The sequence below is a fragment of the Rhinoderma darwinii genome, chromosome 1 (assembly GCF_050947455.1).
Source record: "Rhinoderma darwinii isolate aRhiDar2 chromosome 1, aRhiDar2.hap1, whole genome shotgun sequence".
NCBI lineage: Eukaryota > Metazoa > Chordata > Amphibia > Anura > Rhinodermatidae > Rhinoderma > Rhinoderma darwinii.
Window position 1 is genome coordinate 244,677,687 of NC_134687.1, and position 25,878 is coordinate 244,703,564.

The following is a 25,878-nucleotide window of genomic DNA, read 5'->3' on the forward strand; positions in this document are numbered from 1 at the left end:
CTCCAAGGGGGAGGTAAGGGGCTGGATGTCACTGTCTACAAGGGGGAGGTGGGGGGCACTGAGTACAAGAGGGAGGTGGGGGGGGGCTCTATGCACTGTTTACAAGGTGGAGGTGGGGGGCTGTGTGACACTATCTACAAGGGGAAGGTGAGAGGCTGTATGGAACTATCTAAAAGGATAAGATGGTGGGGCTGTATGGCACTGTCTACAAGGGAGAGGTGGGGGATTATGGCACTGTCTAGAAGGAGGAGGTGGGGGATTATGGCACCGTCTACAAGGGGGAGGTGGGGATTATGGCACTATCCACAGGGAGGCTGTATGGCACAATCTACAGTGGGGCACTATCTACAAGGGGGGTGCTGTGTGTGGCAGCCAGGGGAGGGGGCATTAAACTGTGTTGGGGCCACTAAGCGGATATTATACTGTGTAGGGGCACTACAGAGGGCAATATACTGTGTGTGTGGCACTTAGGGGGCATAATAATACTGTGTGGACACAATTAGAGGACAAAATACTGTGTCCTTGAAGGGGTTATAATATATAATATTGTTAAATATTATTATTATACTGTATGGTGCAGCTAAGGGGGCATTATACTGTATGGTAGGCGCTAAAGGGGCATATACTGCGTGTGTGCCCCCCCCCCCCCCAAAATGATATATATCTCGAAGATATCTACAAGATTATGGCCCCTATAGTTACCCCCACCTGTAGATAGTGCTACACACTGCTCCTATAGATGGTGCCACACAATCCCCCCTTTGTAGATGGTGCCATGCGCCGAGACTGGTGGATCTGCAGATAGCGCTCTCTCAGTCTGTGTGCAACCCGGTGACATAGGTGAATAAAGAGATTGGGATAACCAACGTAGTAGAAAGTGGCATCTCTGTGGCCCGTGGTGGCACTATAGAAGGTGGGATCCAAGTGTCCACAGATTCTTTTGACATAAATGGGCCCTGTGGCAACTCCCACGGAGGTCGAGTTCCCCAACCTCGGTTATTGAACGCTTTGCTGAAACGTATACGCTGCTTTTTAATAAATAAGTTGATTGGTTGTTATTCTACCTACAGTGTATCATAAATAAACCCACGTTACACATTTCGGTAGTCGGCAGGCTTTGACATCATGTTTCAGACTAACATATCAGATGCCCCTAGCAGCAGCAATGGTGCTCAAGGACCTGGAATCTCCACACCCATCATTATACCCATGGAGGCTGCAACGGCCAGTGTACCAAAATTTGATGGACAAAATATTCCCCTGTCTGACTGGATGGAAAGAATCTGTGCAGCATCCCGGCTGTGTCAAGTACTAATTCCACACCAAGCAGACTTAGCTTTGTATGTACTGGAAGGAGAAGCTCGCAAAGCTGTGGTAGTGCTGCCCAATGAACAAAGAGCCAGCATGGAGCAGATATTTCAGCGTCAAGAAGTTTTATATGGCCATTGAGTTATGCTAAAAGTTCTACACCAGAAACCAGAGGGATAATGAGACTTTACAGCAATTCTCAGTAGGCTTGAAGAGTTTGTGGAGTCGACTGGCTCGTACAGATCCTATGGATTGTGAAGCAGTTCCAAACAGTGACAAAGTGCTGAGGGATAAGTTTATTGCAGGACTAAAAAAATAGAGCCCTCCGTAGGGCTCTCAGAGAATTTATAAGGGCCAATGAGACTGTTACCCTGGCGATAGTGATAAAAGAGGCAATAGACAGTCAGCGCGAAGATAAGGAGAATGCAATAGTTGCCGCTCATGGTACTCAGACTACCACTATTGAAAGTACCAGCAGCACACTACAAGGGTTTGCCCGAGAGTTGAGGGAAGCCATTAATGAACTGTGGGAAGAATTGGCTCAGCTAAGGTCAACGCCGAGACGGGCGGGGGAATCGGGCCCGGCCACCTAGACCCTCCAATTTTACTATAAGGCACTGTTGGCTTTGTGACCAGCCTAGACATACGGCGCGTGACTGCCCTGTGCCGAAGCCTCCGTTAAACTAAAGTCCGCTGCTTTGGGCCAAGCGGCGGGGATATTCTATCAGAAGCCTCTCAAATTCCGAAGACCAGTGGCGAGTGGCTGTCCCATCGTATCTGCGATGATGCAGGGAGTTATGGTTAACTGTTTAGTAGAGATTGGATCATACAGAAGTAACAACCATTTCTGCTGAATTATATGATACTAGAAGATCCCTGCATCCCTGTAGATAGCACCACACACAGCCCCCTATAGATAGGACCACACACAGCCTCCTTGTAGAAAGAGCATAAAACCATTTGTACATTTTACAAGCAATATAGTTATAGAAGGGAGTTACAATAACAATAAATTAAAAGAAAATGAATTAAGGAGGTCACACTTGCAGATAGCGCCACACACAACCCCCTTGTAGATAGCGCCATACACAGCCCCTGTAGATAGTGCCACACACAGCCCCCTATAGATAGCGCCACACACAGTCCCCTGTAGATAGCACCACGCACAGGCCCCTGTAGATAGGACCACACACAGCCCCCTTGTAGATAGCGCCACACAGCCCCCCTTCAGATGATGCCACACAGCTCTCCCTTCAGATGATGCCACACAGCCCTCTTTTGTATATGGTGCCACACAGCCCCCCTGTAGATGGTGCCACACAGTTCTCCCTTGTAGATGGTTCCACACAGCCTCCCCTTATAGATGGTGCCACAAAGTCCACCCTTGTAGAATGGTGCCACACAGCCCCCTTGCAGATGGTGCCACACAGCTCCCCTTGCAGATGGTGCCACACAGCCCCCTTGTAGATGGTGCCACATAGCTCTCCTGTAGATGGTGCCACACAGCCCCCCTTGTATATGCCACACAGTCCCCCCTTGTAGATGATGCCACACAGCCCCCTTTGTAGATCATGCCTCACAGCCCCCTAGTAGATCATGCCACACAGCCCTCTTGTAGATGATACCCTACAGCCCTCCTTGTAGATGATTCCACACAGTCCCCCCTTGTAGGTGATACTACACAGCCCCCCTTGTAGATGATGCCACACAGCCCCCCCTTGTAGATGATGCCACACAGCCCCCCTTGCAGATGGTGCCACACAGTCCCCTCTTGTAGATGATGCCACACAGCCCCCCTTGTAGATCATGCCACACAGCCCTCCTTGTAGATGATGCCCCACAGCCCCCCTTGTTGATGATGCCACACGGTCCCTCCTTGTAGATGCCACATAGCACCCCCTTGTAGCTGATGTTACACAGCCCCCACTTGTACATGATGCCACACAGCCCCCCTTGCAGATGGTGCCACACAGCCCCCTTGTAGATGATGCCACACAGCCCCCCCTTCAGATGATGCCACACAGCCCTCCCTTTAGATGATGCCACACAGCCTTCTTTCGTAGATGGTGCCACACAGCCCCCCTTATAGATGGTGCCACACAGCCCTCCCTTGTAGATGGTGCCACACAGCCCCCCTTGCAGATTGTGCCACACAGCCCCCTTGTAGATGGTGCCACACAGCTCCCCTGTAGATGGTTTCACACAGCCCCCCTTATAGATGCCAGACAGTCCCCCCTTGTAGATGATGCCACACAGACCCCTCTTGTAGATCATGCCACACAGCCCCTCTTGTAGATCATGCCACACAGCCCTCCTTGTAGATGATGCCCCACAGCCCCTTTTCTAGATTATGCCACACAGTCTCCCATTGTAGATAATGCCACGCAGCCCCCTTGTATATGATGCCACACAGTCCCCCCTTGTAGATACAGCCACACCTTGTAGATGATTCCACACAGTCCCCCCCTTGTAGATGCCACACAGCCCCCCCTTGTTAATGATGCCACACAGCCCCCCCCCCCTTGTAGATGATGCCACACTGTCCCCCCTTGTAGATGATGCCACACAGCCCCACCTTGTAGATGATGCCATACTGCCCTCTTGTAGATGATGCCCTACAGCCCCGCTTGTAGATGATGCCACACAGTCCCCCCCTTGTAGAAAGAAATAAAAACAATAGTTACCTAGCCCCGTTCCCTGAATTGAGACCATCGCGCAGGCCGACCAGATCCAGTGACGTCATCACGTCTTATAGGCTTCAGGCCTAATATGGCCTGTAGGCCAAGTGATGGCGGAGCAGGGAGCTGCTCCACCATAGTATTCAATTGTATCTGCGTCCTGAGGACGCAGATACAATTGAATGTGGCAGTCAATAGCACTGCCCCCCCTGAAGCTAGCGAAACCATCGGGCATGAGGGGGCCCGGGCCGCCGGGCCCATAAATGTAATCTGCCGGACGGCCTGGCCCTTGAGAGGATGGGAGCAGAGCAGCCGCATCAGAACAGCTAATTGATGCTCCGGCCGCCCGGAAAAAAGGGCGCCGATCAGTAGCGATTAGCTGTTTTGAAACGGTTGCTCTGCGGCACCCCCCTTCCCTACACTGTAGTTGCGCTCGGGGCCCCATCTGCCCCCCCCCCCTAACTACGCCCAAGGCAAAGTAGTCTTAAAGGTGTGGTAATCATCTTCTTTAAGGGACTGATTTGCATGGACTTTGGACTACCTACTCACTTTACAATACCCCCTTAAATAGTTGCGCCAAAGGTACTCGGACAGTTGCCAGTGTACCATTGAGAATGAGACCCGCATAAGTGTAGCAGGGGTAGGAGGGCGTCCTCCACAAAGGAATCTGGTGCAGCCCGGTGACAGAGTTGAATAAAGAGCTCGGGACAAGCCGCGTGGTAGAGAATGGCATCTCTGTGACCCGTGGCGGCATTATAAAAGGTGGGACCCGTGTGTCCACAGATTCTTTTGACACAAAGGGGCACGGTGGGAACTCCCACGGAGGTCGAGTTCCCTGACCTCAGATATTGACTGCTTTGCTGAAAAGTAGACGCTGCTGTTTAATAAAGAAGTTGATTGGTTGTAAGTCTTCCTACAGTGTATCACAAATAAATCCACGTTCACACGTTTTTAAAAGCATTAAAAAAAAAATGAAATAATAGTGTGTGGGTGTGCAGGATGTATTCACGTGCGGCAGATTTGTTGCAGGAGTTTCTGTGACTGGTCCATACATCTGAATAAGGTTGCAGAAAGAGATTTTCAGTCACAGAAATGTCCCCAAATATATCTGCCGTGTGTTAACCTTTTTGGGTCAGTTCACACAGAGTTTTTTGACGCGGAAACCGCATCTGAAAACGTGCCAAAAGACGTCCGAAAATGCCTCCCATTGATTTCAATGGGAGACGGAGGCATATTTTTCCCGCGAGCGGAAAAAAGTGCTGGTGGGATAAAGAAGCGACATGCTCTATCTTCAAGCTTTTACGTCTCTGACCTCCCATTGACATCAATAGGAGGCAGAGAAAGCGTATTTCGCAGCATTTTTGCCCATCGGCACTCAATGGACTCAAACGGAATTTTGAGGCAGATTTTCTGCCTGCAAAAAACTCTGTGTGAACCCAGCCTTGGGCTTCATTCACACTGATTTATTGAAGTCCCATGTGAGAGTCATATATTTTCCTTAAAAAAATTGGATCAGATCCTTTAAGGGGATACAAGGTTTTCCCCAAATAACCTTTTGAAAAGGTCTCCCTGTTGTCACTTAACAAAATTAATAAAATGTGAATAAAGCCTTATGCCTATCTTAAAAAATAAACAAAAAAATAAAAACGACAGTGGTTTAACATTCGTTGTCAATGTTATCATGGAGGTTTCTCAAGGACATAAAAATATCAGTAAATTGTAGTATGTGTACATTTTGTAGCACTGTTATTTGGGAAGGAGAAGTAGAAGACAGGCGTAGAAATGGGGAACGGCGCTAGTGAAGCAGTTTTAGGTCTTGTTCACACATTCTTTGTCTTGAGGGTTGGTGGTGCAGTTAGGACCTTCACCACTAACAACACAAATCACAGCATTTCTGATTGTTTGAATTATGTTTTCCATTCACTTACAGTTAACATCTAGAGCCTCAAAAAGCACCACTAAAATACCATGTGTGATCCCGACTTAAATAAGCAGAGTACCCAAGGACAAATGCAGCTCAGCTGCTGATATAGGGCGTATTCAAACCACAGCCATGGGGGGTCAATTATACTGCATGTCGGGTGCTGAGGGCTCTATGTCATTACACTGCAAGGAGAGCTCTGTCTTTATACTGCAAGTGGGAGCTCTGTCGGATTATACTGCATACCAGCTCAATCACGTATCTAGGATTGCACATGCGTGAAAAAAAACAACGGCAGTAAAAAAAAACAACACAACCAGCCACTATCTGTTAACGATTTAAAGCCCACTTACATTTGCCGCCTTTATACGGTAGGTGGAGGTAAACAGGTTGAGGATAGGCTGCTACTCATGGGCCAGTGCTGTGTTCTTGCCCCCCAGCCTAAAATGTGCCAGCCAGACCCTGCCTTACCCAGGTTGAAGGCATTCTATAACTGTTTAGATACCTTCTCACCAAAAAGCTCCTCTTCAGTAACACAGTATGAGAGGAGAGAGTAGTGGAGTTTCTTGCTTAGTGTTTTAGTGAAACAGTATTTGAGGAAAAGGCCAGCGGCAGTGGCGTAACTATTGCTATAAGGCGCTGGGAAGACTCCATGCGCAGCACAGCGTGATGATGTCACTGCATCAAGCATGCGTTCCGCCTGGAGGATGTGCAGCACTACGTCCATCTCGGGAACGGGTCAAGGTAAGTACAATATATTTTTTTTGGAGGGGGACTGTGTGGCAATATACAAGGGGGAGCAGGGTGGCACTATATACAAGGGGGGAGCAGGGTGGCACTATATACAAGGGGTGGAGCAGGGTGGCACTATATATAAGGGGGGAGCAGGGTGTCACTATATACAAGGGGAGAGCAGGGTGGCACTATATACAAGGGGGAGCAGGGTGGCACTATATACAAGGGGGGAGCAGGGTGGCACTATATTCAATGGAGGAGCTGTGTGGCAATATATACAAGGGGGAGCAGGGTGGCACTATACACAAGGGGGAGCTGTGTGGCACTACGCTCCGAGGACCGTGGCAGGTGGGTAGATTGACTGGGGCGGTACACCTGTCAAACTGTAACGCAGGTGTCCTAAGGTGAGCTCAGGGAGGACAAAAACCTCCTGTGGTGCAGAAGGGCAAAAGCTGTGTGGCACTATCTACAAGGGGGGCTTTATGGCACTATTTACAAGGGGGAGGGCTGTGTGGCGTAATCTACAGGGGTCTGTTTCTGGCACTATCTACAGGGGGCTGTGTGGCACTATCTACAAGGGAGGGGGGCTGTGTGGCACTATATACAAGAGGTGCTGTGTGGCACTATATATAAGGGGGGCTGTGTGGCACTATATAGTAGGGGGGCTGTGCGGCACTATATACAAGGGGGAGCTGTGTGGCACTATATACGAGGGGGCTGTGTGACTATATACAAGGGGGGCTGTGTGGCACTATATACTAGGGGGGTTGTGTGGCACTATCTACAGGGGGACTGTGTGGCACTATACACAAGGGGGGAGCTGTGTGGCACTATATACAAGGGGCTGTCTGGCACTACTAAGGGGGCTGTGTGGTACTATCTAGTAGGGGGCTGTATGGCATTATTTACAGGGCGAGGGCTGTGGTGCAATCTACAGGGATCTGTGTGTGGTGCTATCTATAGGGGGCTGTATGGCACTAACTACTAAGGGGGGCTGTGTGACACTATATACAAGGGAGGGGGGCTGTATGGCAGTATCTACAGGGGGGCTTTATGGCGAAATTTACAGTGGGGGCTGTATGGCACTATCTACAAGTGGGGTGAGACACTGTCTACAAGGGGGCTGCATAAGACTGTCTACAGGGGGCTGTATGGCACAATCTACAGGGAGCACTATTTATAAGGGGGGCTGCATGTGGCACCTAGGGGGGGCAGTCAAAAGTTTGCTAAAGGGCCCAGTCTTTCCTAGTTACGCCCCTTGGCCAGGGGGAAAAGTAAAAGCGAGATATGAGATTTACTCGGCACACACAGCACAACTCTTACATGAAGAGCCTACTCACTTAGAAAGCAAGAATTTATCATTTACAGAAATCAGCAAGACAAGATGAGAAAGACCTAAAATATCCAGGTTAGGCTGAACATTTCTGGCTGGACTAGACATAATACGAGTCTACAGTCCCCCTAGGAGTGATTGTGATTTTTGTTTGGAAATAATAGGTATAATTGAACCAATTGGCGCATAATCACGTACATGCATGGCACAGAATGCAGCCATTAGCGCATTCCGCCGTGCATGTACGTGAAGGAGATCACAATCGCCGCGGGAGCCCGGCTGTAACTGACAGCAGCTGCAACAGCTAGGATTAGAGAAACCTCCAATCCCGGCCGTTTAACACCTTAAATGCCGTGGTCAATTGTGACCGCGACATTTAAGTTGTTTGACAGAGGGAGGGAGCTCCCTCTGTCACCGACCGGCGGCCTGCGAATGCAATCGCCGTCCGCCGATGGGTTGCCATGGCAGCCAGGGGCCTAACAAAGGCCCCAGGCCTGCCCTGGCTGTATGCCCATTAGGCCGAGCCAGAGGCATAGCCTAATAGACTGCCTGTCAGTCTTACACTGACAGGCATTAATGCTTTGGTAAACACACACGTCATACAAATCAGCGTCATACGCTCTACATTCATTTACTCAGTACAGTGTGTGCTGTCACTTACACCCACATTAACGTTACTGAAGTGTCTTGAGAGTAAATTCCAGCCAGGACGTGATGTCTAATAAACACTCCCGACACTTCGGTAACGTTAATGTGTGTCACTTACTCGAGATCACGCTTGTTATCATTTACAGCGGGGGCCGGGTTCTTCTTCGTCAACAAAAAGGATAGATATCCGTTGGCCATTGATTTCAGAACTTTTTGATCGCATACGAGGAGCCAAGATTTTTTCTAAGCTAGACCTGCGGGGGGCGTATAACCTAATCCGGATTTGCCGGGGTGACGAATGGAAGACGACATTTAACACCCGTGATGGACACTATGAATACCTAGTAATGCTCTTCGGCCTGTGTAACTCTCCCGCGGTCTTCCAAGAGTTCGTTAATGATATCTTTCGTGACCTCCTCTATGTTTGTGTTGTTGATGACATCTTGATTTTTTCTCCAGATCCGATGACTCATCAGAGACATGTCCGTCAAATTTTGCTGCGATTATGGGAGAATTGCCTGTACGCCATGTTGGAGAAGTGCGTGTTTGAGAGAAATGCTCTACCCTTCCTGGGCTACATAATCTCGGATCAAGGCCTCAGGATGGATCCTGAGAAGGTAAAGGCCGTCCTGGAATGGCCACGTCCTCAAGGCTTAAGGTCCATACAGCGTTTCCTGGGATTCGCCAATTTCTACAGACAGTTCATTCCAAACTTCTCCTCACTGACATCTCCTATCTCTACCCTCACCAAAAAAGGCATGAACGCCAAGGTGTGGACTCCAGAAGCGGAAGAGTGCCTTCACGTCAGCCTCTATCCTCCATCATCCAGATGTATCTCAACAGCTTTCGGTGGAGTTGGACGCCTTCTCTGTTGGTGTTGGTGCACTCCTGTTCCAGGGAGGTTCCAAGGGCAAGGTGGTGGTATGTGGCTATTACTCGAAACTCTTCTCTTCCGCAGAACGCAACTACTCGATTGGGGATCGGGAGTCACTGGCCATCAAATGGAGGAGTGGAGATATCTACTAGAGGGAGCAGTTCATGCCATCCTGATATTCACTGACCACAAGAATCTCACCTATCTCCAATCGGCCCAACTGCTGAACCCTTGTCAGGCCAGGTGGTCGCTGATCTTTGGTCGGTTCCAGTTTGAGCTCCACTACCGACCGGCTGACAAGAATGTGAGGGCCGATGCCTTATCCAGGTCATTCGAGACAGAGGACACCATGGAGTCTCCACAGAATATTGTTGATCATTCTGGCATTGTCTCTCTCAACCCCCTGCAAATTAGAGTCATCCCTCCGGGGAGGAATTTTGTGCGCCTGGCAGACAGAGGGAGAATCCTCCGCTGGGGACACAGCTCCAGATTGGCAGGTCACGCAGGTACCCGTGAGACCCGAGACCTCATTGCCCGTCATTTTTGGTGACCCACGCTGCCCAAGAGATCATGGACTTTGTTTCGTCCTGCTCAGTGTGCGCAGCTAACAAGGTTGCTGACTCCAAATGTGCTGGCCTGCTCCAGCCGGTCTACCTTCTGCTTCTCGACTGGCCACCTCTTCATCCAACACATCCTCCGCCTGCACGGCTTACCTCGGCATATCGTGTCTGATCGGGGGATTCAGTTCACCTCAAGGATCTGGAGAGCCCTCTGTAAACTTCCCAATGTACAGTTGGACTTTTCCTCAGCCTGCTATCCCCAGTCCAATGGTAAAGTCGAGAGGATCAATCAAATCATGGAGAACTACATACGACATTTCATCTCAAAGCAGCATGATGACTGGGTGCAGCTTCTTCCTTGGGCCGAGTTCCCATACAATAACCATACTAGCGAGTCCACAAGAACTACACCATTCTTCATTGTCTACGACCAATACCCACAAATTCCTCTCCCGGTATCCGTTATGTCCGAAGTGCCCCCAGCGGATTCTGCTTTTAAGGACTTCCTGCAGATCTGGCAGCAGACCTGATCCTCCATTCTGCTGGCGGTTGACCGCATGAAACATAAGACAGACACAAGGAGAAGAGAACCTCCCCAGTTTCTTCCAGGTACCAAGGTCCTGCTATCCTCCAGGAATATCCGGCTGAGGGTGCCATCTTACAAGTTTGCTTCCAGCTTCCTCCGACCCTTCGAGATCTTGCAACAGATCAACCCTGTCTCCTACAAGCTTCGGCTGCCTCCTACGCTTAAATCCCCAACTCCTTTCATGTCTCCCTTCTGAGGCCTGTGGTCCTGAACCGCTACACCAAGATTCCTAGTTCTGCAGTTGCTCCCAGCGGTTCATCATTTGAGGTTCAGGAGACCAGAATATTGTGAAAAGGTATCTAATATGGAAATAGCATGATGAAGTGAGTCATTGGGGTCTCTCAGGAATAAAAACATGTCATCTGCATAGAGGCCTACCAAACTAGACTTCCCCTCCCATAAGATGCCTGTCACTAAAGGAGTAGCTCTCAAACGAATTGCGACCGCCTCAATGGCAATTGCGAACAGGGCTGGGGAAAGAGGACAACCTTGTCTCGTACCACGAGAAAGAGGGAAGGATTTGGAGGGGATGCCACTAACTATAACATTGGCTGTAGGATGTTTATAGATGAGTTGAATCCACCTCGTGAATTTGGGGCCAAAGCCAAAGCATTGTAGGCAAGCCCTTAGAAACGACCACTCAACTGAGTCAAAAGCCTTCATAGTGTCTAGGGAGGCAATAGCCCAAGGCGTGTTATGCGCTCTGCCCAACTGAATTGCTGTCTGGACCCTTCTAATATTAATAGTGGTGGATTTCCCGGGCATAAATCCAGTTTGGTCCGGGTGAATAAGTGTGAGGATCAGTTGATTTAATCTTTTGGCTAATATTTTAGTTAGAATTTTATAGTCTAGCTAAATTGGTCTATAGGAATTACAGTCTTAATTTAAGGGTTTTTGTCTGATTTGAGTAGTACTATAATTGAGGCATCATAAAAAGTAGAAGGAAGAGAATCAGTAAGTAAAGCTTAGTTAAGGGTATCAAGCCGGAGTGGGCTCATATGTTCTTGGTATCTCTTGTATATTTCTATCGGAAGCCCGTCTGGGCCAGGGGATTTATTAAGTGCCATGTCTTGGACAGTCTCCTGTAACTCTTTCAGAGTAATAGGTGTAACGTCCATGGCCGCGGACCGTCGGGTTTACTCACCCCCCCCCCAGCAGCCGCAGCCATGGATCTGTGAGCGCTGGCTCGCATCTCCTTCCCAGGAGACGCCAGCACTCACTTCCGCTCCGGCCCACTGTGTCCCGTAGGGTGAGCGCAAGCGCTCGTTCCCAGTCTTAAAGGGCCAGCGCGCACAAATCAATCATCATCATCAACTGCCATGATTCCATGGACTTTAAAAAGGGCCCTGCCCTGCTGATCCTGGCCTAAGTATTGTTAGTGTATCCCATGTCAGTCTTGCAAATGGTCCCTTAGTGTTATCCCGTTCCAGTTGTTACCCGTGCCCTGTTTCCTGTATCCTGTATCCCATGCTGTGTTCTTGTTCCTGAGCCTGCAGTGTTGGAGTCATGTTCTCTCTGCATCTGCTGTCGTCTGCCACGTCATGTGTCATCTGTCTTGTACAGTGTCATCTTCCACGTCCAGTGTGATCCGCCATGTCTGGCGCAACCTGCGGCACCTGTTGTCATCCGCCATGTCTGATGTAACCTGCCGCACCCACCTCCATCCGTGCCAAAGCCTTGGCTACTGTCTGGACTATTCAGGTACTACAGTGCGGGACTTTGTATTGCTGGGGTGCTCTGTTGTTTGGCCAGCTGCCTCCCTGCTACGGCAGTGTGGCCTAGTGGGTCCACATACCCACACATCGTGACAGTACGCTCAGGCCATGGACCCCGCTGGTCAACCTGAGACCTTAATGACACAAGCCATGCTGGCCGAGATGCAAAACCTCCAGTCATGGCAAGACCAAGTCCTCCTGTCGGTGAACGCCATTGCTCATCGGCTGGTTGCTCAAACCACAGTCGTCACCGCACCCATTCCTGCTGTTCTTCCTGCTACACTTCCTGTCTGTACCAGTGCCGATCCCCTATGCTTCTTGCCGCTACCTCCTCGATATGACGGAGACACAAGGACCTGCAGGGGATTTCTGAATCAGTGCCAGAAACACTTCAGACTACATGCCAGGTCCCTCTCTTCTGATAACACCAGGATCGCCTTCATCATCTCTCTCCTTACTGGCAAAGCCCTGGCATGGGCAAATCCTCTGTGGGAACATTCGGGACCAGAGACCCGTGACTTGCAGTGCTTTTTACGTACTTTACGTTCTATATTTGAGGAACCTGGGAGAGTTTCTTCGGCCGCTGCATCCCTGCTGACCCTACACCAGGGAGACCTCTCCATGGGCGAGTATGCCATACAGTTTAGTACCCTGGCTTCTGAATTAACTTGGAACAATGAGGCTTTGGTGGCAACATTCTGGCAGGGACTGTCTTCTGGGATTAAAGACGAGCTAGCCGCTCACGATCTGCCACCTACCCTGGACGATCTCATCCTACTAGCCACCTGGGTTGGAATGAGGATCCGGGAGCATTCCAAAGAGGCTCTCCGGGAGAGAGGATTTCCTAGGCTGGATTCTACTTTCCAGCAATCCCTACTATCCTCCTCAGTTGTCCTACCAGAGGATCCTATGCAGATGAACCGAGTCAAATTGTCTACCCAGGAGAGACAACGCAGACGCACTTCTGGACTTTGTCTGTATTGCGGCCTCAGAGGCCATATTGTGCGTTTGTGTCCCCAGAGGCCAGAGAGACCCCAGTGCCTAGGATTGGTTGGAGAGACAACCCTAGGTGGAACGGTACCAAATAAAGCATTCTGTTCCAAGTTGACTATTCCTGTAACCCTAGTATCCGGCAAGAGGACGCATCGCTTTTCTGCCTATCTGGACTCCGGGTGGCAAACTTCATCCAAAAGGAGCTGATGGATCATCTCCAGTTGCCCACAGTTCCCCTGGAGACATCTTTGGCTGTTGCCTCAGTGAATGGACTTCCCCTGCCCGATCCGATCGTATTTAAGACCAAGCCGCTGAAGCTCCAAGTCGGAGCCCTTCATTCCGAACTAATTTAATTTCTTGTTTTGCCCAAAGCCATCAATCCTGTTCTGCTGGGCCTACCTTGGCTTTGACTGCATGCCCCAGTCCTGGATTGGAATTCCGGAGAGGTTCTCCAATGGGGCTCCAAGTGCCTCGGTCACTGTCCATTGCAGATCCATCCTGTCCAGCCTCCTTTGCCTCTGTCATTGGTGGGACTGCCCCCCTATTTTGCTCAGTTTGCGGATGTCTTCAGCAAGGGGGAGGCTGAGACGCTGCCTCCACATCGGACTTATGACTACCTTATTGAACTGGTTCCAAATGCCTCTCTCCCCCATGGATGAGCATATCCTCTCTCCTTGCCGGAGTCTCTATCCATGTCGGCCTACATCAAGGAGAATTTGGATAGGGGTTTCATATGAAAGTCTTCCTCCCCGGCTGGAACCGAGTTCTTCATCGTTAAAAAGAAAGATGGATCTCTTCGACCCTGCATTAACTACCGTGGTATCAACCAGATCACGGTCAAGAACAAATACCCGTTGCCACTTATATCCGAACTGTTTGGCCGTATACGAGGAGCCAGGATTTTTTCATAATTAGACTTGCATGGGGCTTATAATTCCATCCGAATCCGTCAAGGCGATGAGTGGAAGACGGCGTTCAACACCGATGATGCCATTTGGACTGTGTAACGTTCCCGCAGTCTTCCAGGAATTAGTCAATGATATCTTTCGAGATCTCCTCTATGTCTGTGTTGTAGTTTATCTCGATGATATTTTGACTTTCTCCCCAGATTCGAGGAGTCATCGGCGGCATGTCCATCAAGCTCTACTGCGATTAAGGGAGAATCGCTTATATGCCAAGCTGGAAAAGTGCGTCTTTGAAAAGAATTCTCTGCCCTTCATGGGCTACATCATCACGGATCAAGGTCCCAAGATGGATCCTGAGAAAGTGAAGTGTGTCCTGGAATGGCCACGTCCTCAAGGCCTGAGGTCCATACAGCGTTTCCTGGGATTCGCCAATTTCTACCGGCAGTTTACCCCAAACTTCTCATCACTGACGACTCCCATCTCTACCCTTACCAAGAAGGGTGTGAACGCCAAGGTCTGGACTCCAGAGGCAAAATCCGCATTTATTAGCCTCAAGACAGCCTTCACTTCAGCCTCGATCCTTCATCATCCTGACGTGTCTCGGCAGTTTTCATTGGAGGTGGACGCTTCTTCTGTTGGTGCAGGTGCACTTCTGTTCCAGAGGAGCTCCAAAGGAAAGGCGGTAGTATGTCGCCATTACTCGAGCCTTTTTTCTTCTGCAAAGCGCAACTACTCTATTGGGGATTGGGAGCTACTGGCCATCAAATTGGCTCTGGAGGAGTGGAGACATCTGCTAGAGGGCGCAGCTCACCACATCCTGATCTACACCGACCACAAGAACCTCACCTATCTCCAGTCGGCTCAACGACTAAATCCCCGTCACGCCAGGTGGTCGCTGTTCTTCACCCGTTTCCAATTTGTGCTCCACTACCGTCCCGCTGACAAGAATGTGAGGGCCGATGCCCTGTCCTTGTCATTTGAGACGGATGACACGGTGGAGTCCCTTCAAAGTATTATAGACCCGTCCTGCATTATCACTGCTAATCCTTTGCAGGTTAGAGACATCCCACCGGGGAGGACTTTTGTTCGGTTGGCAGACAAGAGAAGAATTCTCCGCTGGGCACGCTGGTGTTCGTAAGACCCGAGATCTGATTGCTCGTCACTTCTGGTGGCCCACGCTACCGAAAGATGTTATGGACTTTGTCTCTACTTGCACGGTGTGTGCTTCTAACAAGGTTATTCACTCCAAGCCTGCCGGCCTGCTCCAACCGCTGCCTGTACCCAGTGCCCCCTGGCAGCACATTGCGATGGACTTTGTCACAGACCTGACTCCCTCAGCAGGATGCAACACTGCCTGGGTGGTGGTGGACCGATTCTCGTAGATGGCACATTTTATCCCGCTGACTGGCCTACCTTCTGCTCCCCGGCTGGTGAGTCTCCTCTTTCAGCAAATCTTCCGCTTGCATGGCTTGCCCCTTCACGTCGTGTCCTATCGGGGGTTAAATTTACCTAAAAATTCTGGAGAGCCCACTGTAGACTCTTGGATATGAGTTTGGACTTTTCCTCACCCTATCACCCCCAGTCCAATGTGCAGGTCGAGAGGATCAACCAGATCATGGAGAATTATCTCCGACACTTCATCTCCTTGCAGCATGATAACTGGGTGCAGCTTCTTCCATGGGCCGAGTTCTCGTATAACAACCACACAAGTGAGTCCACCACTTCCACACCATTCTACATTGTGTACAGTCAACATCCTAGAGTTCCTCTTCCTGTGTTGACTACATCTCAGGTACCCGCTGCTGACTCTGCATATGGGGACTTTCTGCAAATCTGGCAACAGACACGGTCCTCTATTTTGCTGGCAGTAGATCGCATGAAGCGAAAAGCGGATATAAAAAGAAGAGAGCATCTTCCTGGTACCAAAGTCTAACTGTCCTCATGGAACATTTGTTTTGTTTAAAGGTGCCTTCGTACAAGTTTGCTCCCATATTCCTCTGACCTTTTGAGATATTGCAGCAGATAAACCCTGTCTCCTATAAGCTTCGGCTGCCTCCTACCCTCAGAATCCCCAACTCCTTTCATGTGTCCCTCCTGAAACCTGTGGTCCTGAACCGCTACAGTAAGACTTCCAGTCAAACAGTTGCTCCCAGCGGGTCATCTGATGTGTTTGAGACGACGGAGATCCTGGACTGCAAAAGGGTAGGAGGAAGGATTTTGGTGGACTGAAGAGGGTTTGGTCCTGAGGAGACGCCCTGGGAACCGGAAGAGAACCTCAGTGCCCCTGCTCTCAGCTCTCATTAAGAAGTTCCTCTCTCGCTCTGGCCCCAAGAAGAGGAAGCGTAAGAGGGGGGATGCTGTAACGTCCATGGTCGCGGACTGTCGGGTTTACTCACACCACGGCGGCCGCAGCCATGGATCTGTGAGCGCTGGCCCACATCTCCTTCCCAGGAGACGCCAGCACTCACTTCCGCTTTGGCCCGCTGTGTCCCAAGTCAATCGTCATCATCAACTGCCATGATACCCTGGACTATAAAAAGGGCCCTGCCCTGCTGATCCTTGCCTGAGCATTGTTAGTGTATCCCATGTCAGTCTTGCAAATGGTCCCTTAGTGTTATCCCGTTCCAGTTGTTACCCGTGCCCTGTTTCCTGTATCCTGTATCCCATGCTGTGTTCTTGTTCCTGAGCCTGTAGTGTTGGAGTCATGTTCTCTCTGCATCTGATGTCATCCTCCACGTCCAGTGTGATCTGCCACATCTGGCGCAACCTGCGGCACCTGCTGTCATCCGCCACGTCTGACGTAACATGCTGCACCCACCTCCATCTGTGCCAAACCCTCGGCTACTGTCTGGACTATTTAGGTACCCTAGTGGGGGACTTTGTATTGCTGGGGTGCTACGGCGGTGCGACCTAGTGAGTTCACATACCCACAGACTGTGACAATGGGAGCATCTAGTGCAGTCACCTGAGTACATGACAAGGCAGGAAAGGTGAGATCCTGCAAATATACCAAAACATCTTTCACTCTGCGGTTAACAGAAGCGCTATACAAGGTAGAATAATAATCTCTCAATCTGGTAGTAATAGCTTGTGCTTCAGTTAATATGGAACCCCCAGGGTCTCGGTTCTTTAATATATTATTTGAGCCATGTTCCCTTTTAATTAACTGTGCGAGTAGCTGTCTCAACTGGTTCCCCATTTCAAAATAATATTGGCGGGTAAAAAAAAGTTTATGCTTTGTTTTGAGATGGATTTGATGTGTATATTGACGAGACAAACCCAACCAATCAGCCTTATGGGCATCAATAGCATCAGAAACAGGACTCCATAGTTGAATTCTGAAGCGGACGGTTCCCTGCTTCAGCATTGGATTCAACTGTATCTGCCTCCTGAGAATGCAGATACAGTTGAACCCGGGACATACCACCGGCCGCCCAGGACAGCGGGACACAGGACTGTTCTGCTGAATCTGAGATGGTTGGGAGGTATGTTTACGGTCAGTAAACACTGCATGGACGGGCCGCGGGAAGGCCACGGACTGTCACATTAAAAAGTATTGGAGCACGGTCCGTAAATGAAAAAAAAAATAGGACATGTCATGTAATTTCTACCATAAATATATGGGAAGGTGTCCGTGGCCGATAGAAATTAATTGATTAATTATTTTTATCCGCAATTACGGATCCGTAATCGCAGGTACAAATTACGGTTGTGTGAATGAGGCCTAACTCTTTCTGTCAAGGTTGTAGTACTTTTAGTCACAAACATTAATTTATAAGAATTTTTTTACATAGAAATACACTGATGCAAAATGCCATAAAGGCATCAATGAATGTAAAGTGCTGGGTGGCATTATGACAAGTAGTGAGTTCAATGTACTAGTAGTACAATGTACTACTTTCAGAAAATATATGTATAGGGGCATTTTTTAAATTTTATTTGTATATTTTAGAAGAATGAAAACTGTCCATACTACCAAAGATGCAAAATGTCCATAAAAACGCCTGCCAGCGAAAGGTTTAAATGTATTTCTTAAAGACTTACTTTTTCATTTTGTAAACCCCTTTTTTAACACAGCCAAAATTTCCAGAGCCCAATTCTACTTCATCTATTAGGAGAAGTTCTCTTTTTAAGAAGATCTTGCGTTCCTTCAGTTCCTCTGGATCACTGTAAGGACTGTCATACACACTGGTGTCCATAGGCAAAATCCGAGGTTTTGCACCATCTGTAAGGAAATGTTGACTTTACTACAGGGCAAAGCAAGTGGAGTGTGGGTTTGTTTCATTTAACTATTTTGTCACTAATAATGGTAACAATATGCCTGGATAACAATAATGACACTTTCCCTTGATTTGATTGGCGGCAATTGGTAATGATGGCACCCTTACCAAGCTTTACTCTGTACTGTTTATTCACAGGGGGAACTGTGATACAGATTGTTAACACTGCCTGGAAGAGTTTGCTGATCGCTTCTCAGGACTGCTCCAAGACATATTTTATTGTCTCTAGATCTATTCTGCAGATTACTATTTACAGCATTTTCTAATTGTATGACCTGTGTTGTAATATGATTATTTGTGAAGAAATGTGATGTCATAATTTGAGCGCAGGGGGTTGAGCTAGCGTTTATAAAGTGTAGGTGGTGTATTTGGTCTTACAAAGGCCTGAGTGCCGAAACGTCGCTGTTTCATGCTACTGTGCCCTGAAATAAAGCTTTGAACACTTCACTTTTTTGGTGCCTTGGACTTTTTTTGCATATTGGACTTGGGTGAGTTTGGGGGAACCTCAACCCCGATGAAACATGTCATTCCTTACTCTGGTATACATGTTACCTCTGCTCGATACACTTCTTAGCTCGGCTGTGTTTGCATGCTCTAGTATTTTACTTGCAACACTTAAATCCCTTTCCATTGCATCATTACATAGCAACACAAAAGACCGAATTTGTTCATTTTCTCACCAAGGGAAGGTTCAGGGGTGTATCCATCGAAATTAGCTGAGGTCTGTCTCTGGAGAAAAAAAGAAAAAACATTATTATTTTCTGTCTGATTATTATTGGTTTGTGGAACATGTTATTAAAGAAAGAAACAGAAATGTAAACGTGGGATAGGAAAAACAAATTAATCCTTTCAAGGCCAAAGCCTTCCGATGCAAAACTTCGCCTTTTAGAATGCCACATTCTAAGAGTACATTTTAAATTTTTTTAATTTTTATACTTTTTAGAAAAATTATCTTTTCTTTAAAAGTTTTATGTAGAGAAAATGGGGAAAAGTTTCTTTGATTTTTTTCTTTTATTTGAGGTATATGATGAAGCGACTTTAATAGACAGATTGGCGATGTGAGAGGGTTTAAGGAATTACACCTGATAACGTGTCTATATAAGTAACAGGGTATGTGGGCTTAATGGAAATGTTGGAGCACTGTCATTGATGTTTTAGGAACTCTACAGAGGACCACAGCCTCTTCATGACTCAAATAAGTCGAGTCGCTTCTCCCCTTATGTAAATCTACCCTCCCAAAGCAGACACTGAAACAGAGTTGGATTTTAATGGCCACAGCAGCCGTTTATTATTTAAATAACAATAACTTTAAATACCATAATTTTTGAATCCCCAAAAAAGGGGATACATCATAACAACAAATAACCCACTGCGACCCTATCAGGGTCATAACATTATAAACCAACCAGAATGACAGGGGCAAGTCCTTGAAGCCACCGATACTTAATTTTGGCCATCTGCCCACAAATACCTTACCCCCAGCCGTAACCCGGCCCAGGAGCACCAAATTACCTTTTTGCAGATGACCACCATATATATATAAATATATATAACCCAGCTTTCAAAAGGGGTAACACCCTAAGAAGCCGACAAATTGGGGGTGCATCCCGTGATGCATTCCCCCCCACCACTTTTTACGACCTACTTCAAGGACTCCCCCCCGCAGCTGCAATGACAAAATTTAACCTCCCCCAAAGACAAATGTCAATAAGCAAATAAACTTTGACGAGAAGAACCACCATCCGCAGCAACCTTTTGCCGCGGTCAACCGATCCACATCAGGGCGGGCGGGCGGGAACATGTTCCTGCTTCTGTGTCCTGGCGAAGAGAGGGAGAGCACAAACAGGAAACAGGTACATCCCCTTCAATCCCCACCCCTTCTCACTCAAGCCCTCCTGCTGTCCCCCCCCCCTTTCCTCTCATAGGCCAGCCAACTCTGTGTCCCTCCCATCTATTTTAGTCATGGAGGCCTTCCCTTATTCCTTTTTTCTTCTTTCAGTACGGCCTCTTCTTGACTCAAATAAGTCGAGTCGCTTCTCCCCTTATGTAAATCTACCCTCCCAAAGCAGACACTGAAACAGAGTTGGATTTTAATGGCCACAGCAGCCGTTTATTATTTAAATAACAATAACTTTAAATACCATAATTTTTTAATCCCCAAAAAAGGGGATACATCATAACAACAAATAACCCACTGCGACCCTATCAGGGTCATAACATTATAAACCAACCAGAATGACAGGGGCAAGTCCTTGAAGCCACCGATACTTAATTTTGGCCATCTGCCCACAAATACCTTACCCCCAGCCGTAACCCGGCCCAGGAGCACCAAATTACCTTTTTGCAGATGACCACCATATATATATAAATATATATAACCCAGCTTTCAAAAGGGGTAACACCCTAAGAAGCCGACAAATTGGGGGTGCATCCCGTGATGCATTCCCCCCCACCACTTTTTACGACCTACTTCAAGGACTCCCCCCCGCCAAAGCGAAACAGGCCTTGACCACCTCACGCCTGCGAGCTCCTCCACACTCCCACCGCTCGCTCAATTCCATCGGTCAAAGCCAGACTCCACATATCCATCCCCACCTCATTGAGGTGCACACCGTCCTCTCTCCAGTAGCTGCCTGTCCCAGCCTCCAGATCCCAGTGGCGCACCGCAACCCCACCATTACGCGTCACGAAGCTCGATATGGCCCTATTAGCCTTAATGCGAGCCTTGTTAATTTTTCCCACAGAACGGGCCATCCGCCAGTTCTTCCTAGGGACCATCTCAGACCACACCGTCACCAATTTAGGATAAGTTGCCCATAAGCAGAGCAAATCATGCTTGACGTCCCGTACCAACTCCCGGAAAGGGCGTATACCCAAATCGTTGCCTCCCACATGCAACACCAGTACCTCCGGCGCCCTGTCAAGCAGTACAAAATTGTGAAACTCGGGCAATACCCTGTTCCATGTCATTCCCCGTATACCCATCCACCTCACAACCGCCGCGTCCCGCGGAATCCTGAGCTGTCGACCGTCCGGCCGTACATCCGCGCGAAGGGCACCCCAGTACACAAAAGAATGTCCCATAATCCACACCATGCATGAGTCACGGCCTGCAAAACAAATGAAGAACATACACGCACCACCTCTTGCTGCCGCGTACCATTAATACTCAGGCGGAAACGCACGCACCCGGAACATGCTATACATCAATATATCACAACATGTTCAAGCGCACATAAGAACGGAAACGCGCCGACTCCCAACGCCCTATCCGCTGCACGCCTGCATCATCTAAACCCCATCTCACCGCCTCCGTCGCTGCCCCTATACGGAAAGAATGAGACGAGTATTGCTCTGCCTGCACCCCGCTAGCCACCAGACACTTTCTGAAAACCGAAATAAACTGATACCGCGACAGAAACGAGCCATCCTCGTGCCGCAGCAACGGCCCGTCTGAGAGATCTAAACCCGCCAAGTACTCCTTGACACACAACACTGGACAAACCGGATTCTTTGGGACCGCCAGCAAAACCACTCGACGTCCTGCCCCTCCTTGGTCCGTTTTGGACCTTCGCAACACTATCTCCACCCTGTCTTCATACAAATCGACATTATCCTGCAACAAGCCCCCCGCTCTCACCGAACTGGGGGAAACCAATTCCCCTACCCGAAAAGCTCCAAAAAAGGCTAACGCAAAAGCCAACCGGAAAAGCTTGCTCTCATACTCTGAACGACACACCTGCCGCACCACCACCTCCAGGGAACACAACAATTGAAATGACACGGGACGCCTCTTATCCCTCACCACTACACCCCGTCTCAGCCCTTTCAATGCCTGGCCCACCAAAAACCGCTTCGTGATATCTGCCAACCCCCGTAACTTACAACCGAAAGCAATGGCCGCCATGAAGCGATTAACCTTAGCGACCGTGCAACCCCGGGCGAACGCATCCCCCAACCAAAACAGCAAGGCCACCATCCTATCATCATCCGAGCACACATCTCCCAAAGATCTCACCCACTCCTCCCATTGCCTCCATCCAGCCGCATACGACGACCACGTCGCACTGGCCAGTGAACGTTTAATCAATGCACCTGCCGCCTGGATACCAGCTCCCACTGATGACTGGGACAGTCCACCCCTGTTAACTCCGCGTCCGGGACCAGCTGCCGGAAACGATCCCACTGCGAGCGAGAAAGCGCGTCAGCAATACAATTCTCTACCCCGGGAACATGCACCGCCACCACCCATGCATTTAAACTCAAACAGGAAAGCACCAACTGACGCAACAAGCGAACCACTGGAGGGGACGACGCCGAAGTATTATTTATAGCCATCACCACCCCCAAATTGTCGCAATGAAAACGCACTTTTTTGTCCCGGAACCTGTCTCCCCAAATGGTGACCGCCACCACGATGGGAAACAGTTCGAGTAGGGCCAAGTTACGCGTCAGTCCCGCCTCCACCCATGCAACCGGCCATTTTCCCGCGCACCATTGACCTTTAAAGAACGCCCCGAACCCCACCGCCCCAGACGCGTCAGTGAACAATTCCAAATCGAAGCTATCTAACGCCCGGGACATCCAAAGAGAGCGCCCATTATACTGTGCCAGAAAATGGAGCCAGACCTGTAAATCTTCCCTGTGCTCTGCAGCCAGACGAATGAAATGATGGGGTTCCCGAACCCCCGCCGTCGCCGCTGCCAACCGCCGACAAAAAACCCTGCCCATCGGCATGATGCGGCAGGCAAAATTCAACTTCCCCAATAAGGACTGCAATTCACGTAGCGTAATTTTCCTAATCCGACACGCTCGCTCCACTACCAACCGCAAATCCCCCAACTTATCCTCCGGCAATCTGCACTCCATTGCTACGGAGTCGATAGTAATTCCCAAAAAACAAATGGTCGTCACCGGACCCTCAGTTTTTTGCACAGCCAAGGGTACACCGAACTCCCTTGACACCCAATTGACCGTCTCCAACAAATTTGCGCAAACCCCCGAACACGACGGGCCAACGCACAAGAAATCGTCGAGATAGTGAATAACTGATTCCACCCCCGCGACCTCCCTGACTACCCATTCCAAAAAAGAACTAAACACCTCAAAGTACGCGCACGACAACGAACAACCCATGGGAAGGCATCGATCAATGTAATAATCCCCTTCCCAATAACATCCCAACAACCTCTGGCTGTCCGGATGAACCGGCAACAAACGAAACGCCGCTTGAATATCAGTTTTTGCCATCAGAGCCCCTCTTCCGTAACCACGTACCAACGCTACCGCCGCATCAAACGACGTGTAGACCACAGAACAGAGATCCTGGTCAATGCCATCGTTAACCGACGCCCCCTTCGGGAAGGACAAATGCTGAATAAGCCGGAATTTGTTACCTTCTCGTTTTGGAACCACCCCTAACGGTGACACCACCAAACCTGGAACTGGGATCGTGCTAAAGGGGCCCGCCATTCTGCCCAGATCAATCTCCTTCCGGATTTTTTCCGAGACTACCCCCGCATGCTGATATGCCGACTTAAGGTTGCGCTGCGTGAAAGGGACCTCATGCAAAGGGGGCGGAATAATGAAACCGTAACCAAAACCTAAACTCATCAACCGCGCCCCCTCCTTATTGGGGTACCTACTTAGAAAGGGGGCCATCTTTATGAGTTTCACCGGAGTCTCCCCCATAACCAGACGCACCGCTGGCTCCCCCTTGTCGTTTACCCTTCTTAAAACATTTAGACGCTCCATGTGACTGCCCGCTGCAATGTGAACACGCATGCTTGAATTTACACGTCGCTCCAAATTTGCACTGCCCCTCATTGAACTGCCAACACGTCCCAAATTTTGAACCTGAGGCCTGACTACCCCCGCCGGAAGTTCCTGCTGCATTCCCGCTCCCGGGAAAGGACTGCCCCTGCTTATAAAGTGCCGTCACTTTCAACCATAAGGCTATGTCCTTATGGTCCCACCGTATATTCGGCCGCACCGCTTTCCTCTGCCGAAACTGCTCATCGTAACGAAGCCAGGCCTGGCCCCCATAAACCCGATGCGCCTCCCCCACCGCATCCAAATAACAAAACAAGCCGGAACAATTATCTGGCGCCTTTTCCCCAATAACGCTCGCCAAAATTGCAAAAGCCTGCATCCAATTGACGAACGTTTTTGGAATCAACCTGTACCGTCTCTTTTCTTCCTCATCCTTTTTTGTTTCATCCCGCTTCACTTTATCTAAATTAAACTTCTCCAGCGGAAGCAAGGAAAAAATCTCCACATACTCGTCCTTCCAAATCCTTTCCTTTACCTCCTGCTTTAAATGCGCCCCTAACGGGCCCGCATAACAAACATAAACCTCCCCGCGCGCACGATCATCAAGACGCACCCTATCAACCTCCTTTGGCGAGTCTGTTTGAACCGCCGCCGCCACTGCCACCGCTGCCCCGGCATTCAACCCCCCACCGTTTTGACGAACCGGAGCGCTTCCAACACTGCCCCCCCACACCGCGGCCGGCGCCACACCTGACGATTCTTGGGAAGGGGAACCACCTAGCCGCCCCACTAACACTTTTAAACATCCCACTAACTCCGCCAAACTATCCCCCGCACCCGCCTGTAGCGACGGGACCCCCGACTCCGCCGCGACGCCCACCGCCTCGACACCCTCTACACCGATACCCGACATCAATAAAGCAGGAAATGGTAACGTAGGTGTCAACTCACCAGGCTGCCCAGGGGCTGTGAACCCGTCAGCCGGACCCCCATGTCCACGTGGAGAGGCCCGCCGCTCACCGTCCTCCAATGCTCCGGACTCCCTCTGGCGCTGTCCGCATTGGCAATGTGTGCACGGGGAATTCCGATTTTCGTCTGAGTAAAGGGGGGGGTGACATCGCATCATCCAATTGGCCGAGGTCCAGTTCATGCCTCATCCGTCCCGCTGAACCAGCTCCAAGCTGTTCCGTCCCTGGCACTCCAACCACCGACCTCATCCTGCGACCTCTGGTCGTTTCCACCTCGACGACACCATGAGCCGACCCTCTGGCTGGCACATCACCATGCAGGGTCGCCGTTGCCCTTCCGCCACGTGCTGAAGAAGGAGAGGATGTGACCGGAAGTGAAGGCCGCGTCCTCCTCGCCGCTGCCGCCGGGCGCTGCCGCGTTTTGGGATTCCTCCCAGGACCAGACGAAAGAGCAGCGGCAGGCCGCCCTGGGGTCTGGCCTGCAGGGTCCACTGATGGGCTCCTCTTGCGCCGCCGCGCCCGCGGGATGTCTTCAGGACTCAGCCTTGCGGGCGGGCGCGAGCGCCTCGTGCTGCGCGTCACGCCGGGAGTGCCAGCCCTGG

The 25,878-nt window shown here is 49.8% G+C and overlaps 1 protein-coding gene across 1 annotated transcript in view; it reads right to left on the reverse strand.

Moving 5' to 3' along the window:
- ZAP70 (zeta chain of T cell receptor associated protein kinase 70) overlaps positions 1-25,878 on the reverse strand; it is a 191,166-nt gene that overhangs the window by 107,889 nt on the left and 57,399 nt on the right. The window contains exons 7-8 of the mRNA XM_075863202.1: positions 19,217-19,265; positions 18,301-18,481 (exon numbers count right to left, since the gene is read on the reverse strand). Of these exons, the coding sequence (XP_075719317.1) occupies positions 18,301-18,481; positions 19,217-19,265 (230 nt within the window). The remainder of the gene's footprint in view (positions 1-18,300; positions 18,482-19,216; positions 19,266-25,878) is intronic.